Source organism: Drosophila rhopaloa, unplaced genomic scaffold, assembly GCF_018152115.1.
Source record: "Drosophila rhopaloa isolate 14029-0021.01 unplaced genomic scaffold, ASM1815211v1 contig_167, whole genome shotgun sequence".
NCBI lineage: Eukaryota > Metazoa > Arthropoda > Insecta > Diptera > Drosophilidae > Drosophila > Drosophila rhopaloa.
The window spans coordinates 9,586,120-9,601,609 of NW_025335047.1; the positions used below are offsets into that span (position 1 = coordinate 9,586,120).

The 15,490-nt window shown below is 45.5% G+C and overlaps 5 protein-coding genes across 14 annotated transcripts in view; 3 read left to right on the forward strand and 2 right to left on the reverse strand.

Moving 5' to 3' along the window:
- LOC108044687 (5'-AMP-activated protein kinase subunit gamma-1) overlaps window positions 1-4,903 on the forward strand; it is a 65,283-nt gene extending 60,380 nt beyond the window's left edge. For 8 of the 10 annotated variants that reach the window (XM_044458408.1, XM_044458405.1, XM_044458406.1 and 5 more), the window contains 4 exons: window positions 2,905-3,195; window positions 3,257-3,435; window positions 3,500-3,703; window positions 3,806-4,903. In XM_044458408.1, coding sequence (XP_044314343.1) covers window positions 2,905-3,195; window positions 3,257-3,435; window positions 3,500-3,703; window positions 3,806-4,582 — 1,451 coding nt within the window. In that variant the 3' untranslated portion in view covers window positions 4,583-4,903. Of the gene's footprint in view, window positions 1-619; window positions 733-2,511; window positions 2,811-2,904; window positions 3,196-3,256; window positions 3,436-3,499; window positions 3,704-3,805 lie in introns of those variants that run through there. The other 2 variants (XM_044458409.1, XM_017123766.2) reach the window with 2 other exon arrangements.
- An 866-nt stretch (window positions 4,904-5,769) lies between these two features.
- On the forward strand, window positions 5,770-6,977 carry LOC108044718 (DDRGK domain-containing protein 1). Its single transcript, XM_017123819.2, has 2 exons — window positions 5,770-5,950; window positions 6,013-6,977. Exons 1-2 carry the CDS (start codon window positions 5,860-5,862, stop codon window positions 6,849-6,851), a joined length of 930 nt encoding a protein of 309 aa, XP_016979308.1. The 5' UTR covers window positions 5,770-5,859; the 3' UTR covers window positions 6,852-6,977.
- On the reverse strand, window positions 6,926-8,253 carry LOC108044717. The gene is made up of 4 exons (XM_017123817.2): window positions 7,997-8,253; window positions 7,465-7,934; window positions 7,230-7,401; window positions 6,926-7,167 (listed from the first exon to the last, which is right to left on the reverse strand). Exons 1-4 carry the CDS (start codon window positions 8,130-8,132, stop codon window positions 6,965-6,967), a joined length of 981 nt encoding a protein of 326 aa, XP_016979306.2. The 5' UTR covers window positions 8,133-8,253; the 3' UTR covers window positions 6,926-6,964.
- A 127-nt stretch (window positions 8,254-8,380) lies between these two features.
- Window positions 8,381-9,953, reverse strand: LOC108044716 (SET and MYND domain-containing protein 5). The gene is made up of 4 exons (XM_017123816.2): window positions 9,821-9,953; window positions 9,149-9,763; window positions 8,916-9,093; window positions 8,381-8,851 (listed from the first exon to the last, which is right to left on the reverse strand). The coding sequence occupies exons 1-4, from the start codon at window positions 9,854-9,856 to the stop codon at window positions 8,499-8,501; spliced, it is 1,182 nt and encodes a 393-aa protein (XP_016979305.2). The 5' UTR covers window positions 9,857-9,953; the 3' UTR covers window positions 8,381-8,498.
- A 442-nt stretch (window positions 9,954-10,395) lies between these two features.
- Window positions 10,396-15,488, forward strand: LOC108044703 (cytoplasmic FMR1-interacting protein). Its single transcript, XM_017123800.2, has 9 exons — window positions 10,396-10,729; window positions 10,795-12,626; window positions 12,685-12,977; window positions 13,054-13,166; window positions 13,221-13,420; window positions 13,477-14,012; window positions 14,073-14,167; window positions 14,225-14,611; window positions 14,678-15,488. The coding sequence occupies exons 1-9, from the start codon at window positions 10,523-10,525 to the stop codon at window positions 14,888-14,890; spliced, it is 3,876 nt and encodes a 1,291-aa protein (XP_016979289.1). The 5' UTR covers window positions 10,396-10,522; the 3' UTR covers window positions 14,891-15,488.
- The last annotated feature ends 2 nt before the right edge of the window (window positions 15,489-15,490 follow it).

Sequence of the window (15,490 nt, forward strand, 5' to 3'; positions counted from 1 at the left end):
AATTCTCTAGGATTATGATCGCAGCAATGGCCGATCTGGTTGTTGGCGTGGGCAATCTGAAATGCGACATGGAACATAATCGTTAGGGAATCTACATACTTATATTTTTATATATTGCTGCTAAGAATAGTAAAATACTTTTGTTAGAACTTTTCTTAACGTGGACCAAACACACCCCCAAAAGTTTTTGTATTTATCTTTTCTTTTTACCAAAGCTAATTATAAGTTCCAAGTACGCCGGAGACCTGTCGGTGAAAATACGTAAATTAGGGTATAAAGAGAGCCGAGGGGTAGAAAAAGAGTGCATGTAATTTGTTGGCAATTTCAGACGTTTCATGATCCTCATTAACGTCAATTCCCAACCGATTCGATCCGAAGCGATCTCTCACCACAGATTATATTGAATTTATATAGTGCTCTGAGAACTTTTCTATTTCATTGCGATGTTTTTGCTCTGAGCATTTCCCATTTGTATTTTGTTCAGTCTATCATTTGTTTGTTTTTTCGTTTTTCCCTGACGAAAAAATTTTCCGACCCAGAGCGCTAGAGAAACAGAGAGGAGATGAAAAACACAAACTGCAGATCAGTTTATGATAAAATTTCGAATCGTTTAGAACGTCGCCAACGACGACGGTCAGACGACAAAAATTCGGCTATTTTCCGTGTGTTTTTCGTGTGGAATTATTGGCAGCAGGAACCATTCTCGATCTATATGTTTCTATATGTGCAAAAGTGTGTCTATAGATATTGCCCAGAGTCGTATGAATTACTTACCAGCCCAACAATCGAATCGACCAACTGCAAACCAAAGTCGACCCATCGAAGGTCTTCGCTTCTCTCTTAGTCACTCGTCAAGAATTTTCGAATAGCGCCGCGACGCCAAAAGCAACTGAACCATCACAACCGCCCCCCTCACACCGCCCATTGCCACCCACTGTGGAAATGGGTTTTCAATTGTTTTGATCCCACACAGCGAAAAAGAAATAGTAGAATAATCAACAAAACCAACAACGCCAAGGAGCATTTCAATTAACTCGTGTGGCTCGTGGCCCGCTGTCAAAAGAAACGCAAAACGCAGAAACGTATAGAATCGAAATCGATAACCCATTTATACCTTTGCATTCAAATATGAATATATATTTGCATTGACAACCAATCAAATCAGCAACAAACCCTGTCCATTATATTGAGAAGGAGCGAAAAGTACGAAAAAATGAAGAGACCTTAACCCATCTTTCCTAGCTTTTTATCTCGATTTCTTTCGACTTTCTTTATCTATTCAAAATATTCGCCGCCCGGCAACCGCAGTAAATTCCATTTATTAAACAACATTTAAATGTTTACACAGCTTAGTCGGAAAATCTTTTACCATTTGCTTATAGCTCCAAATATTTTACAATCTATTTCGATATTTTTTCCTGCCGCTGTATCTGGCCTTCGGTTTCTTTTCTATAATATTTTTCTATTTGTCTTTTTGCTTATTTTACGGTGGACAACAGCCGGATAAATTGTAGGAAATACTTCTTAAGACCGCAATTTTTTTCGTTTAATTTTTTTATTTATAATAATAATAACTTATAATAATTATTAATTTTACATTTTTATTTGGCTAGCAATAATTAACATTGGACGACCGTTTAAATTTTTTCCGACTTTCCTTTATTTATTCCTTATTTAATAAATTTTATCTTTACTTTGATCCAAGACCCTGCCAAATAAAACTTCCTTGCTGAAATGTTACCCGGCAATATAAAACAAAAATAATTTTGGAGCTTTGAAAAAAAAAAATTAAAGATTTCGCAAACACATTTCCAAATGCATTTCGCCAGAGAAACTCACAGACATTCGAAATTTCAGTGTTGAGGCCTTAGCTGCGGTTAATTAATTTCTTGGCACAACTGTCTGTCCCAATATCTGTTATGTGTCGCTATAATGGCTCTGACAAATGCTGAATCGGTGTATGTTTGGCTTGCATTTATCAGGCCCATGACAAGAACGATCTACAGCCCCTGTGATTATATGTGTGCTTTTATATAGTTTTTGATTAACACCTTTTGGCCCCGCCTCAATATTTATTTGTTTACATTGTGCTAGAGCCGTCTACATCCAACCCCTCTCTCTTGCGTTTTCTTTGTCTCGATGAGAATTGAAAGAATATTTATTGTTCAACAATTTGGTGGATATATTTTGTTCTGGTGTGATTGGTTGTTTGTGGCTCCTACGGTTGGTTTTGTCGTACGCTAAATTTATTTTAATTAAAAATGTCTTAATTAAATTTAACGAAACGCGTGCGCCCAAAAACTTATTGCCGAGGATTGTTCTTGTTTTCGGTTCAGTTTCGATTAGATCACTTCAATGTAGTTACATTGCCTTAGCTAGACGTATTGAGAAGCGCGTAGAGCGGCGCTGCTGTTAGAGGTCTGTTAGTAGCCTGTTAGGTTGTTGGTTGACCAATTAGGCAAAACAATTAGCAGAGCTAATCGAGTAGCCCAGTTAATTGCTAGCGCCCACAGGCCTCACACACAAGACCGGATCAGATCGGATCGAATCAGACTAGCGTAATGCGACACTGAGGATCGCTAAAAACCAATAAACACCCAAAATAGAGTGAAAAGTGAAACTAGAGCACTCAGAGAACCCATAACGCATGTTACAGTTGCACTTCTACTCAAATCATGCGGGTCGCCTGGTGCTGGGAGGTGGCAACGGCCGCCCGGCCGACGTCCTTTGCTACCCGTTGGAGAGCATCAAAGAGTTCGAACAGATCTCCGAAGCCTGGAAGCGTCTGCTATCCGAGCTGCTCAAGAAAGGTGCCCATCCCTAATCCCGAATCACCAACACAAAAATAGCCTTACCAATAAATATGCATTAATATATAACCTTTTTATTTTCTTGTTTCTGCAGAGGAGGACGACTCACAAATCTTCGTGAAGTTCTTCCGTTTTCACAAGTGCTATGATCTGATACCCACCTCCGCCAAGTTGGTCGTCTTTGACACCCAGCTCCTCGTTAAGAAGGCCTTCTACGCCCTGGTCTACAACGGGGTGAGGGCGGCACCGCTCTGGGATTCGGAGAAGCAGCAGTTCGTGGGTATGCTGACCATCACGGACTTCATTAAGATCCTGCAAATGTATTACAAATCGCCAAATGCGTCCATGGAGCAGCTGGAAGAGCACAAACTGGACACGTGGCGAAGTAAGTGAACCCAAACATAGGCAGTATCAAGATTCCCAGCTAAATGTATTCCCCTTTTCAGGTGTGCTGCACAACCAGGTGATGCCGTTGGTCAGCATCGGTCCAGATGCCTCCCTATACGATGCCATCAAAATTCTCATCCACAGCCGCATACATCGCCTGCCCGTCATTGATCCGGCGACCGGCAATGTTCTCTACATCCTGACACACAAACGCATACTGAGGTTCCTCTTCCTATACGTGAGTTATATCAGCTTTTTTTTTACCGTCGTTCCAATGATACTCATGTGATATCTATGCGCAGATTAATGAATTACCAAAGCCCGCGTACATGCAAAGGAGTTTGCGCGAACTGAAGATTGGCACTTACAACAACATTGAGACCGCCGACGAGACGACGAGCATCATTACAGCGCTCAAGAAATTCGTAGAGCGACGCGTCTCAGCGCTGCCATTGGTGGATGCCGAGGGAAGGCTCGTCGACATCTACGCAAAGTTTGATGTGATTGTAAGTTGCGTTTTCACTGATTTTAACAAAGAAATCCCTCGGATTTCCTAATTGTCAAATAAGTCAGAATGATTACAATTTTCTTTTTTTTTTTTCATTCAGAATCTCGCCGCTGAGAAAACCTATAACGATCTCGATGTGTCCCTGCGCAAGGCGAACGAGCACCGCAACGAGTGGTTCGAGGGCGTGCAGAAGTGCAATCTGGACGAATCGCTGTACACGATCATGGAGCGCATCGTCCGTGCGGAGGTTCATAGACTGGTGGTGGTCGATGAGCACCGAAAAGTGATCGGCATCATTTCTTTGTCGGATATCCTGCTCTACCTGGTTCTGCGACCAAGCGGAGAGGGAGTTGGCGGCTCGGAGAGCTCTCTTCGCGCCTCCGATCCCGTTCTGCTGCGGAAGGTGGCCGAGGTGGAGATCCCTGCCACAGCGACGACGACAACGCCCCCGCCTCGCAGTCCGTCGGCCGGATCCGGCAACCGCAGCCTGATCGAGGACATACCCGAAGAGGAGCCGGCGCCGACGAGAAGTGACGATGCTGACAGTGATAACAACAAGTCCGCCAGTGAGGATAAGGCCAACAACAATCAGCATGATCAGACAGCTAATGGTGATAGCAGTAACAGTCCCGTGGAAGTGTCCTTCGCGGATGAGGCGCATGAAGAAGAATCCGCCGACCAGGTCGAGCGCAGCAATTGTGATGATGATGTCCAGGAGGAGCTGGCGGAGATTGAGCGCAAAAAGGCATCCGCAGCTACTGCTGCGAGAGCAACAGATGAGGACGACGATGGGCTGAGCAGCGCCGTGTCAGCTGCCTCCGCTTTGGGTCAGTCACTGACGCCCGCGGCGCGAGAAATGGCGTTGGTTAGTGAATAAAACCTTAATTTAAACACAAGCTAAACAGATACAGCTGCAACAACAGAAACAATTGCTAAACAAGAACTAAAAACCCAAAACACAACAATAACGATAAAGCAGAGAAAATTATATTTGAATATTAATAGTTGTTAAGGATATATTATTACAATTATGAACTATTATGTATTTTACAACAAGCAACTAAAAAAGCAAAACAAAAAGCTGTTAACAAGATGTTTATATATACACACAAGAAACGAAAACAAAACAACAAATTATATTAGAATGTCTTTAAATTTTAAACGATGTAATTGATTATTATATGATAGTACAGTACAAGTCTTGGTGGATGTTTTTTATTGGATTGCGACTGGTCAGTGAGAAAGTTTCAATGCGGTGTGTTATCCTAAGTGACTTAAAACATGCACATCTAAGCCCATAACTTTTCTTACAGAGATCCGATTTCAAAGTGGCACACTTCTAATTAATTGAGGTTTAATTCTCTAAGAAGCTGTATCTTTATCTTGGTTTGTATTTTTGGGTCGATTTTTCGTCATTTTTATGAGCTAACCCCTTTCCAAATTTTCAAAAAATGGTTTTTCCGAAAAGGGAGCAAAAACCTGCACTTCCAGGCCCATAATTTTTCTTACAGACATCCGATACTTCAAAATCGATTTCAAATTCGATTTTTCGCCATTTCTGTCTTCCAAATTTTCGAAAAATGGCTTTGCAGAAAAGTGACCAAAAACCTGCACTTCTAAGCCCATAACTTTTCGTAAAGATATCCGATTTTAAAGTGACATACTTCTAAATGATCGTGGTTTAATTCTCTAAAAAACTGTGTGTTTCAGCTTGGTTTGTAAGTTTGGGTCGATTTTTCGTCATTTTTATGAGCTAACCCCTTTCGAAATGTTCGAAAAATGGCTTTGCAGAAAAGTGACCAAAAACCTGCTCTTCTCAGCCCCTAACTTTTCTTGCAGAGATCCGATTTCAAAGTGCTATATCTCTAAATGATTGTGGTTTTATTTTAAAAAAGTCTATGTATTCAACTTGGTCGTCATTTTTGTCGTTTTAATGGTGTAACACACTTTCCAAATTTTCGAAAAATGGGTTTGCAGAGAAGTGACCTAAAAGGTGCACTTCTAAAAATAGCTATATGGCTAAAAAAAAGCTAACTTGGCAGCACTCTTCGCCGCTATCTTGACGAGCCATATGTTCATTTTGTTGACGTTTACTTTTTTGCCAAAAACATTGCGCACCAGGTTAAAATACCTCAAGTCGCATCCGACCTCAAAATGGATTTAATAATTCTCGTGGGGATTGCCACGGCCCTGTTGGTCGTGATTATCACACTGTACCTACTGCAGAAAAAGAATGCCAGCCCAGGTGAGACGGGAAAGATTTATATGTTCCTCCGAAAAGGCGACTTAACATTGACCCCAAAATAGAAACAAAGCCAGCTGCAGTTCCACAACGTGGCGTCCCCCAGCGCGCCCAGGAGGGAGTACCGCGCCGCGCGCAAATTGCCCGCAATCAGCGGAACCGACTGCGCCAGAATGCTCCAGCTGCGGCTGCTGCGCCTGCTGCTGCAGTTGCTCCGGCGGCTCTCGGCGACTCTGACAACGAAGATGAGGCCCTGGTCGATGCCGATGGCGCTCGTGTGCCTCAGGGTGCTGTGCTGGACGAGAAGATGGGCGCCAAGAAGAGGGCTAAGATGGAGGCCAAGGAGCAAAAACGCCTGCAGCGTGAACAGGAGCTGCACGATCGCGAACAACGCAAAGTGAAGGAGGCCAAGGAAGAGGCCGAACGAAAGCAGCAGGAGGATCTTGATGCGGAGGTGGAGCGGAAACGGCTGGACGCCGAGCGCCTTGCCAAGGAGGAACGTGAGCGCAAGGAGCACGAGGAGTACCTGAAGATGAAGGCCGCCTTTAGCGTCGAAGAAGAGGGCTTTGAAGAGGGCGACGCCGACGACCAGGACAGCCTTCTGGCCGACTTTATCCAGTACATAAGGGACAATAAGGTGGTGGTGTTGGAAGATCTGGCTGTGGCTTTCAAGCTGAAGACCCAGCAGGCCATCGATCGCATTCAGGATCTGCAGGCCGATGGCACTCTCACCGGCGTCATCGACGATCGCGGCAAATTCATCTACGTTTCGGAGGAGGAGCTCTCGGCAGTGGCCAAGTTCATCAAGCAGCGCGGACGCGTTTCCATCGCCGAGCTGGCCGAGAGCAGTAACAACCTGATTAATCTGACGCCCGTCTCCGCAGGCGGCGAAGCCAGCTCATGATGAGATTTGTTAGCCATTTATAAATTAAATTTATATTTAGATGCGATCTGTTAGTAAATAACAAGAACAAAACATAACGTTGCACTTGACGACTGATGTATTAAAGGTTCAATTTATGCCTCCGTATCCACTTCATTTGGATCATTGGCCTTACAATCTTTACAATCGCAGACCAGTAAGAAGGTGTCGCCTTTCAAGTGCCCTGCGATTTCGTTGTGCACCAGGAGGTTCGTCAATTGGACGTTGGCTGCGTAATAGCTGCCTTTTGGGTTTTCCGGAACTGCGAGTGCTGGCTTTTTGAGGAACTTTTCAGCAACTGTATTGATAAAAAGGGCTATGTAATCAGTAAACCTACACAGGCAAAGCGACTCAGCTTACATTCTTCCACTCTAGATTGAATCTTTTCACTGATTCTTAGTTGCTCTTTCTCATTTGTTGACTCCGGATCTTGTAACTGGGATACCCATTTTGAAATGGCGCTGGTGGTAAGCCCCTGTCCTTTGGGGCCCAGGATGGACATGAGTGCCCTGTACGCCTCTGGTGTCCTGAACTAATTTTTATCGGAAACCGTTAATTAATTTTAAATAACTAGGACCCTTCTCCAAGCACTTACCCTGGCCAGCTCTTCTTCGCTGAGAGCTTTACAGTAAGCCAAGTACAAGTAGTTTTTCCCGAATAAAATACGGTACGCGACGATCATGAAAAAGATGGAAACCACGACCAGGGCTATGCCAACAAAAATCATTTCGGAGTAGAGGCCATCAAGTTCATTTGGTATGCGCACAATCACCTGCATGTTCTCCAGGTACTCCGCGCTCAAATTCCTTTCATAGTATTTAGTGCGCTCGTCCGTCTTAATATCCACGTAGAGATTCAGCAGGGCGCCTGCGGCGGAACCGTTTGTGTTCATGCAGATCTGGTAGTCGCCAGGCCGGTAGGTGGTGAACCTGAAACTGGCCTCTGAGCTATAAGTTCGGGAAAGTATAACCGTTCCGTTGCTGTCCCGCACCACCACATCCATCCCAATTCCGGGGGACAAGGAGATTAAGCCGCCGGAACTGAAATACTCCACCTTGTATTCCACTGAAAGAAGGTACGGTACAGTAGTTAGATAAGCTAAGACATACATATGTTTTAAATTATACCAATCACATCAGTATCGACGTCTAGCCTCGTCTGGGTAATGCACTTTTGCTCCTTTTCCCGAATGAGGAGGAACCGCCCACAAGAACTGTGGAGAATGGACAGGACCAGCACCAGGGAAAGTAACCTCTTCTCCATAATTAACACTTTCCGGCTGAAGACCTTTACATGAGTGTTTTTCCACAGCTTGGTGAAAGTCAAACAAAGCCGATCCCAATTAAAAAGCTTATGGAATTTCCAAGTGTTGGGCAACGTTCTCCGTGGCAGGAAGGGGAGGATGACTCACTATTACTTCTTTACTATATACATACACATATGTTGATCAAGAATATACATATATACTTTAAAGGGTTGGAAATTACCAACTTCTCAAGGGTATAAGAAGATTCTCTCTAGCATTTCTTCGAAATAAGAATATTTATTCTTCTACAAGCTATCTATACGTACATAATAGTTTACTAATAGAATAAACAAATTTCGTTGTAAAAAGAAAGGAGACTAAGCCTAGTTCATGTCATCATCATCGTCGTAATCGTCCATTTCATCATCGTCGTCCTCGTCGTCGCTGGTCTCATCAGGATCGGAGGCCTGAGCCCGGCACTTGGGGCACTGGCAGACGAATATGTAGTTTTCGCGCAGAACCTTATGCCTCGAATGGCGGCTTCGCTCCAGCATGCATTCGTCCAGGTAGGATATGCAGATTTCCTCGCCCTCTTGGATCGGAGCCAAGGCCTTCATCACAACAATGTCGTTGGAATAGGGAAACGTGGAACAGGCATTTGGCACACAGCTGTGGTTGATCTTGCTCTGCAGGAGGTACAGGCCAGAGCCCTCGTTATTTAGGAATTCTCCAGCAACTGTTGGGGAGGAAAACATTCCATTTAGATAATTATTTCATTAAACGCCCCTAGGGTTAGTTACATTCTCCGACTTTGGCATAAAGTCCGTCGATGACTGTGTCCAGTTGCGCCTTGTCCGAATCCGGCAGGGGTAGGTCAGACACCTTGGCCACCCACTGGGATAGCACGCTGGTGGCTATGCCCTGGCTGTTGGTGCCCATGATTCCCATCAGGGTCTTGAAGGCATCTGGCGTGGTGAACTGTTAAGAACATTTTATAGAAACAATTTAACTACCTTTCCGAGGGAGTGCATACCATGGCGAACTCTTCGCCGGGAAAGGCATTGCAAAACGCGCGGTAAAGCTGCTCCATTTGCTGCTCGAAGTTCTCGCCCAGCATTTTGTGGTAGATCTTCTGCTCGCGATTAACAATGAGTGCCTGAAAGGATTGCAGCTGCTCGAGGAACTCCGCCTTCTTGGCGCTCTGCTGGTACAGAGCCATCAGGCGGACGATCAGCATGATGCTGCCTGTCTCAGGCGGATAGTGCATCTTCTTCCAGGTCTCGTTCAGCACGTTGATAGGATGTGTGTCGTCGGAACGAAAAGCGCCCATGCACGTCTCTCGGTGGTAGCGCTTCTGGGCCTCCATCAGGCAGTCCTCGGAGCAGTAGCGCACCTTGCAGCGCGGGCACTGCGTGAACTGGGCCACCCACTGAGCCGTGGGATCGTGCTGCAACAGAGGTACCTCCACCTTTGGATCGCTGGCCAGCCGGCGCACGTTCTCCAGCACCGTCTCCAGGGGCCGCATGCAGTGGTCGCAGGCTGAGTAGCCGTAGGCCACGTTCCATGAAAATTGCCTGGACACAAAAGGTTCCTCCTCAAAAATCACCTCGTCCGCTGCAAAGCTCTTGGTCGCGATCATGGCCCTCCCCTGCGGAAATATGTATTTAAGTTATGAAGGGCGCTTGGGATCTAGTACATTACTTACCTTTCCGGGAATTTCCCGAATTTCGAAATTATTCATAGTTGTTTATTTGGGCTTTTGGCTAGAGGTGTTTTGGCTATTTTTATTTGTTTTGGTCAATGCACGTGCCACAAACAGCGCGACCGCACCGATAACGATAAAAATACCATAAATACTAATTGACTTCCATGAAATACCATTAATTTAAAAAAATTTATTTCCAGAGTCCAATTATTATATATCAATTTAAAATACAATTCCTAATAATACAAATTGTTTTTGATTTTTGGCTATTGCTTCCTTTATTTAAACTACTTCAAAATACAGTCAATCTGTGGTCTTTGTATGAAAATAAATACATAAATTCCATAAGCAAGCTTTAACTTAACATTTCCTTTACATAAGTATTAAAGTATTTTAAACTAACATAAATAAGCTAAGTAAGGAATCCGCAGGTTAATATTTATACTAATAAAGCATTTAAAATAAAATACTATTGCGCACTGGTGAAATATGCAAGCGTTGCAGCCCTATACCTAATACACAGCACAGACTACAACCACCTTATAAAAATTCCCTAAATATGGCATGACAACGCACCCATGGGAATGGCAATGAGTCGTGTTGTATTTGTGGCGAAAAAAATTTATGTGTCGATTGGATTGGACCCCGCCTTGTTAAATTTTACCTCATTCGACCTGCTGGAGGCATGATAAGGAGCGCAGCATGACGGAGAAGATTACGCTAGCCGACGCGCTGTCCAATGTGGAGGTGTTGGACGAGCTTTCGCTGCCGGACGAGCAGCCCTGCATCGAGGCACAGCCCTGTTCGATTATCTACAAGGCAAACTTCGACACGAACTTCGAGGACCGCAATGGATTTGTTACAGGAATTGCCAAGTACATCGAGGAGGCCACCACCCACGCCAACTTGGTGAGTTAGCGCACTCGTCTTATCACACAAATTACTCACAAGTTCCCCCTCCTCTTTGCCCGCAGAATGTGCTCCTGGACGAGGGGCAGAAACATGCAGTCATGCTCTACACCTGGCGTTGCTGTTCCCGCGCCATTCCACAACCCAAGTCCAACGAGCAGCCCAATCGCGTGGAGATCTACGAGAAGACGGTGGAAGTCCTGGCCCCAGAGGTGAACAAGCTTCTGAACTTCATGTACTTCCAGCGGAAGGCCATCGAGGCCTTCTCCGGGGAGGTGAAACGCCTGTGTCACGCTGAGAAGCGTAAAGACTTCGTATCCGAGGCTTACCTGCTAACGCTGGGCAAGTTCATTAACATGTTCGCCGTCCTGGACGAGCTGAAGAACATGAAGTCCAGCGTTAAGAACGATTACTCTACGTACAGGCGAGCGGCGCAGTTCCTCAAGGTGATGTCCGACTCACACACTCTGCAGGAATCCCAGAACCTCTCCATGTTTCTGGCTACGCAGAACAAGATCCGCGACACGGTCAAGGACACGCTGGAGAAGATCGTCGGCTACGAGGATTTGTTGTCGGATGTGGTTAACATTTGCGTACACATGTTCGAGACAAAAATGTACTTGACCCCCGAGGAGAAACATATGCTGGTAAAGGTAATGGGCTTCGGCCTGTTTCTTATGGACAGCGACGCGTGCAATATCAACAAGCTCGATCAGAAGAAGAAGATTCGTCTAGATCGTATTGACCGCATCTTTAAGAACCTTGAGGTGGTGCCTCTGTTTGGCGACATGCAAATCGCCCCCTTCAACTACATAAAGCGCAGCAAGCACTTTGATTCCAGCAAGTGGCCGCTGTCCAGCTCAAACGCCATTAGTCCCCAGGCGGATTTGATGGTGCACCTGCCGCAGATTCGCGAGGATCACGTCAAGTATATTTCGGAGTTGGCGCGATACACAAACGAGGTGACCACCACCGTCAAGGAGAATCCCTCTGATGCTGAGAACCGGATTACTGCCGATTTGGCCCTGCGCGGCCTGCAACTGTTGTCGGAATGGACCAGTGTGGTCACCGAGCTGTACTCCTGGAAGCTACTGCACCCAACAGACCACCACCAAAACAAGGAGTGTCCCGTTGAGGCCGAGGAGTACGAGCGGGCCACCCGTTATAACTACACCTCCGAGGAAAAGTTCGCCCTCATCGAAGTGATTGCCATGATTAAGGGACTGCAAGTGCTGATGGCGCGCATCGAGACCGTGTTGTGCGAGGCCATCCGACGTAACATCTACTCCGAGCTGCAGGACTTTGTCCAGCTTTCGTTGCGTGAACCGCTGCGCAAGGCCGTGAAGAACAAGAAGGACTTGATCCGCAGCATCATTATGTCGGTGCGTGAGACTTCGGCGGACTGGCAGAAGGGCTACGAGCCCACCGACGATCCAGTGGCCAAGGGGAAGAAGGATCCCGACGGCGGATTCCGTATCCAGGTGCCGCGCCTCAATGTGGGACCCTCCTCGACACAGTTGTACATGGTACGCACCATGTTGGAGTCCTTGATTGCCGATAAGAGCGGCGGCAAGCGCACACTACGCAAGGACATCGACGGCAATTGCCTGGTGCAGATCGACACGTTTCACAAGACCTCGTTTTACTGGAGCTACCTGCTCAACTTCAGCGACACGCTCCAAAAGTGCTGCGATCTCTCGCAGTTGTGGTATCGCGAGTTCTACTTAGAAATGACCATGGGCCGAAAGGTTAACAAGTGTTTGGTGCGGCATCAGCACAACGAGGAGTGCAAGGATCTGATCACCATGGAGAAGCGCATACAGTTCCCGATTGAGATGTCCATGCCGTGGATTCTTACTGATCACATTCTGCAAACGAAGGAGCCCTCAATGATGGAGTAAGTGATGGGGAAAAGATAAGCTAAGCAAATAATAATAACTATTATTATTCTACAGATTTGTTTTGTACCCCCTGGATCTGTACAACGATTCGGCGTTCTACGCCCTCACCGTCTTCCGAAAGCAGTTCCTCTACGACGAGGTGGAGGCTGAAGTGAATCTGTGCTTCGACCAGTTCGTTTACAAGCTGAGCGAGCAGATATTTGCCCACTACAAGCAGTTGGCGGGGAGTATTTTTCTGGACAAGCGATTCCGCCTGGAATGCGAGGTGCTTGGTTTCAACTTCCAATCATATCCGCGCAACAACCGATATGAGACTTTGTTAAAGCAACGACATGTCCAACTATTGGGTAAGCTCGAATCATTAAACTTTTATCCAATTCAAAATAAATTAAATCAATCGCAATATTTGTTTGAACTCTGTAGGCCGTTCAATTGACCTAAACAAACTGATCACACAACGCATCAACGCTAATATGCACAAGAGCATTGAATTGGCCATCAGCCGTTTCGAGGGCAACGACATTACCGGCATTGTGGTAAGTGAGACTAGATAGGTACCGTCAAAGTGCCTCTCACACGTTTATTTGCAGGAACTTGAAGGTCTACTGGAGGCGAATCGAATTTGCCACAAGTTACTGAGCAAATATTTGGCCCTGGACAACTTTGACGGCATGGTGAAGGAGGCTAACCACAACGTCCTCGCGCCATACGGCAGGATCACATTGCACGTCTTTGTGGAATTAAACTACGACTTCCTGGTCAATTACTGCTATAACGCAGCCACAAATCGGTGAGTTTGCTTTCCTTCTATATGATTAAATTACTTTAAACTATTCTCTCTTATAGTTTCATTCGAACCAAAGTTAATCTGTCGTCGTCACAAGCTATACAGCGAGAGAAACCGCCACAAATGTCGCATTACTATCTGTGGGGTTCCAAGCAGCTCAATGCTGCTTATTCCACCCAGTATGGTCAGTACACCGGTTTTGTTGGATCGCCGCATTTTCATGCCATGTGCCGTCTGCTTGGCTATCAGGGCATCGCAGTCGTCATGGACATTATATTGAAGGACATTGTGAAACCGCTGATCCAGGGCTCACTGCTGCAGTTCACCAAAACGCTTATGATTGCCATGCCCAAGTCCTGCAAACTTCCCCGTTGCGAGTACGGGTCTCCAGGAGTGCTAAGTTACTACCAGGCCCATCTTACAGACATCGTGCAATATCCGGACGCGAAGACAGAACTGTTTCAGTCGTTCCGGGAGTTTGGCAACAGCATAATCTTTTGCCTACTGATTGAACAGGCGCTCTCTCAGGAGGAGGTGTGCGATCTACTGCACGCTGCCCTCTTCCAAAACATCTTTCCCAGGCCGTTTTGCAAAGGTATGTAAATGTTATTTATTGCGAAGATATTTTGTAACCTAGTGTCTTTACTTTGTACAGAGAACGAGAAACCAGAGGCTAAGCAAAAGCGCCTTGAGGCTCAGTTTGCCAACCTGCAGATAGTTTCAAACGTAGAAAAAATCGGCACTGCAAAGGTAAGGATTCCAATTCAATAATATTATTGATATATTCTAACAAACCTCCACCAACAGCAAGCCATGATTGCACGCGAGGGAGATTTGCTGACACGCGAACGCCTTTGCTGCGGGCTCAGCATCTTCGAGGTTATTCTTAACCGGGTAAAGAGCTATTTGGACGATCCGGTGTGGTGTGGTCCCCCACCAGCCAACGGAATTATCCATGTGGACGAGTGCTCGGAGTTCCATCGCCTGTGGTCGGCTCTGCAGTTCGTCTATTGCATTCCAGTGAGGGGAACGGAGTACACCATTGAGGAACTCTTTGGGGAGGGTCTCAACTGGGCGGGTTGCGTCATGATCGTATTGCTTGGCCAGCAGCGACGCTTCGAAGCTCTGGACTTTTGCTACCACATTCTGCGTGTACAACGCGTTGATGGCAAGGATGAGGACGTCAAGGGCATTGTAAGTGTTATCCGCTTGGGGATTATTTTGCAAGATTTTTGTCTAACATTCTTATTTACATTGCAGCAACTAAAGCGAATGGTGGATCGGATTCGTCGGTTCCAGGTATTAAACTCACAAATCTTCTCCATTCTCAACAAGTATCTGAAGGGCGGCGACGGCGAGGGCTCAAATGTAGAGCATGTACGGTGCTTTCCACCGCCGCAGCATCCCTCGGTCATATCGTCATCGTCGCACTACCAGGATCCCCAGAAGCTGCGTCAGAGCATGAACAATTGAAAGCTCCCTTGCAAAGGATGCATTTAAGCTAACCGCATACAAATAGGTTATTTTTAATCGCAGTTAAAATTAGTCCCCTAGGTGGAAAGTGTGGCAATGTAGGAGCCGAAAAGCCAAGTTATTGGATATGCTGCCCACATCATGGCCATTTGTTTAGGCAAAGGGGTAGTCTTGGTTTTATTTGAATTCGATTTTATTGGAAATCTCTTTTGGTATGTCGCATTCAATGATAACAGTACGTTAAATGTATTATCCAAGCAATTATACATATATGTAATATTGATTCCCTAGCTACGGCATTCGATTCAACTACTCGTAAATTATCCCAAATACTCTACTCTAAGCTCCCTAAGATATTATGTTTGGCCTCCTATATTTCTTTGCTACAAATAGAAACATTCTTGTTTTGCTCCCCGATTTGAGAATCAAATTAGCCAAAGAATTGATGACAGCACGGCGAAATAAAAACGAATTGGCTTTAAACACAATCAAAGTATTACAAAATAGATGCCGCACAGTGACAGCCAACATTGAGACACATACAATTAATACAATGAACATTATCGAATAAAATTTTCATACGTATTTCTAACAAACCTA

What these genes read in the sequence shown, in the direction of transcription:
- LOC108044717 (XM_017123817.2), bottom strand. Translation starts at nt 8,132, where the DNA reads ATGGAGAAGAGGTTACTTTCCCTGGTGCTGGTCCTGTCCATTCTCCAC. An exon ending in GCGAAGAAGAGCTGGCCAGG is followed by an intron (nt 7,402 to 7,464) that starts GTAAGTGCTTGG and finishes GATAAAAATTAG; the next exon opens with TTCAGGACACCAGAGGCGTA. An exon ending in TCAATCTAGAGTGGAAGAAT is followed by an intron (nt 7,168 to 7,229) that starts GTAAGCTGAGTC and finishes TTATCAATACAG; the next exon opens with TTGCTGAAAAGTTCCTCAAA.
- LOC108044718 (XM_017123819.2), top strand. Translation starts at nt 5,860, where the DNA reads ATGGATTTAATAATTCTCGTGGGGATTGCCACGGCCCTGTTGGTCGTG. An exon ending in GAAAAAGAATGCCAGCCCAG is followed by an intron (nt 5,951 to 6,012) that starts GTGAGACGGGAA and finishes ACCCCAAAATAG; the next exon opens with AAACAAAGCCAGCTGCAGTT.
- LOC108044703 (XM_017123800.2), top strand. Translation starts at nt 10,523, where the DNA reads ATGACGGAGAAGATTACGCTAGCCGACGCGCTGTCCAATGTGGAGGTG. An exon ending in ACGACATTACCGGCATTGTG is followed by an intron (nt 13,167 to 13,220) that starts GTAAGTGAGACT and finishes GTTTATTTGCAG; the next exon opens with GAACTTGAAGGTCTACTGGA. An exon ending in AAAAAATCGGCACTGCAAAG is followed by an intron (nt 14,168 to 14,224) that starts GTAAGGATTCCA and finishes CTCCACCAACAG; the next exon opens with CAAGCCATGATTGCACGCGA.
- LOC108044716 (XM_017123816.2), bottom strand. Translation starts at nt 9,856, where the DNA reads ATGAATAATTTCGAAATTCGGGAAATTCCCGGAAAG. An exon ending in TTCGGGAAATTCCCGGAAAG is followed by an intron (nt 9,764 to 9,820) that starts GTAAGTAATGTA and finishes ATATTTCCGCAG; the next exon opens with GGGAGGGCCATGATCGCGAC. An exon ending in TTATGCCAAAGTCGGAGAAT is followed by an intron (nt 8,852 to 8,915) that starts GTAACTAACCCT and finishes CCTCCCCAACAG; the next exon opens with TTGCTGGAGAATTCCTAAAT.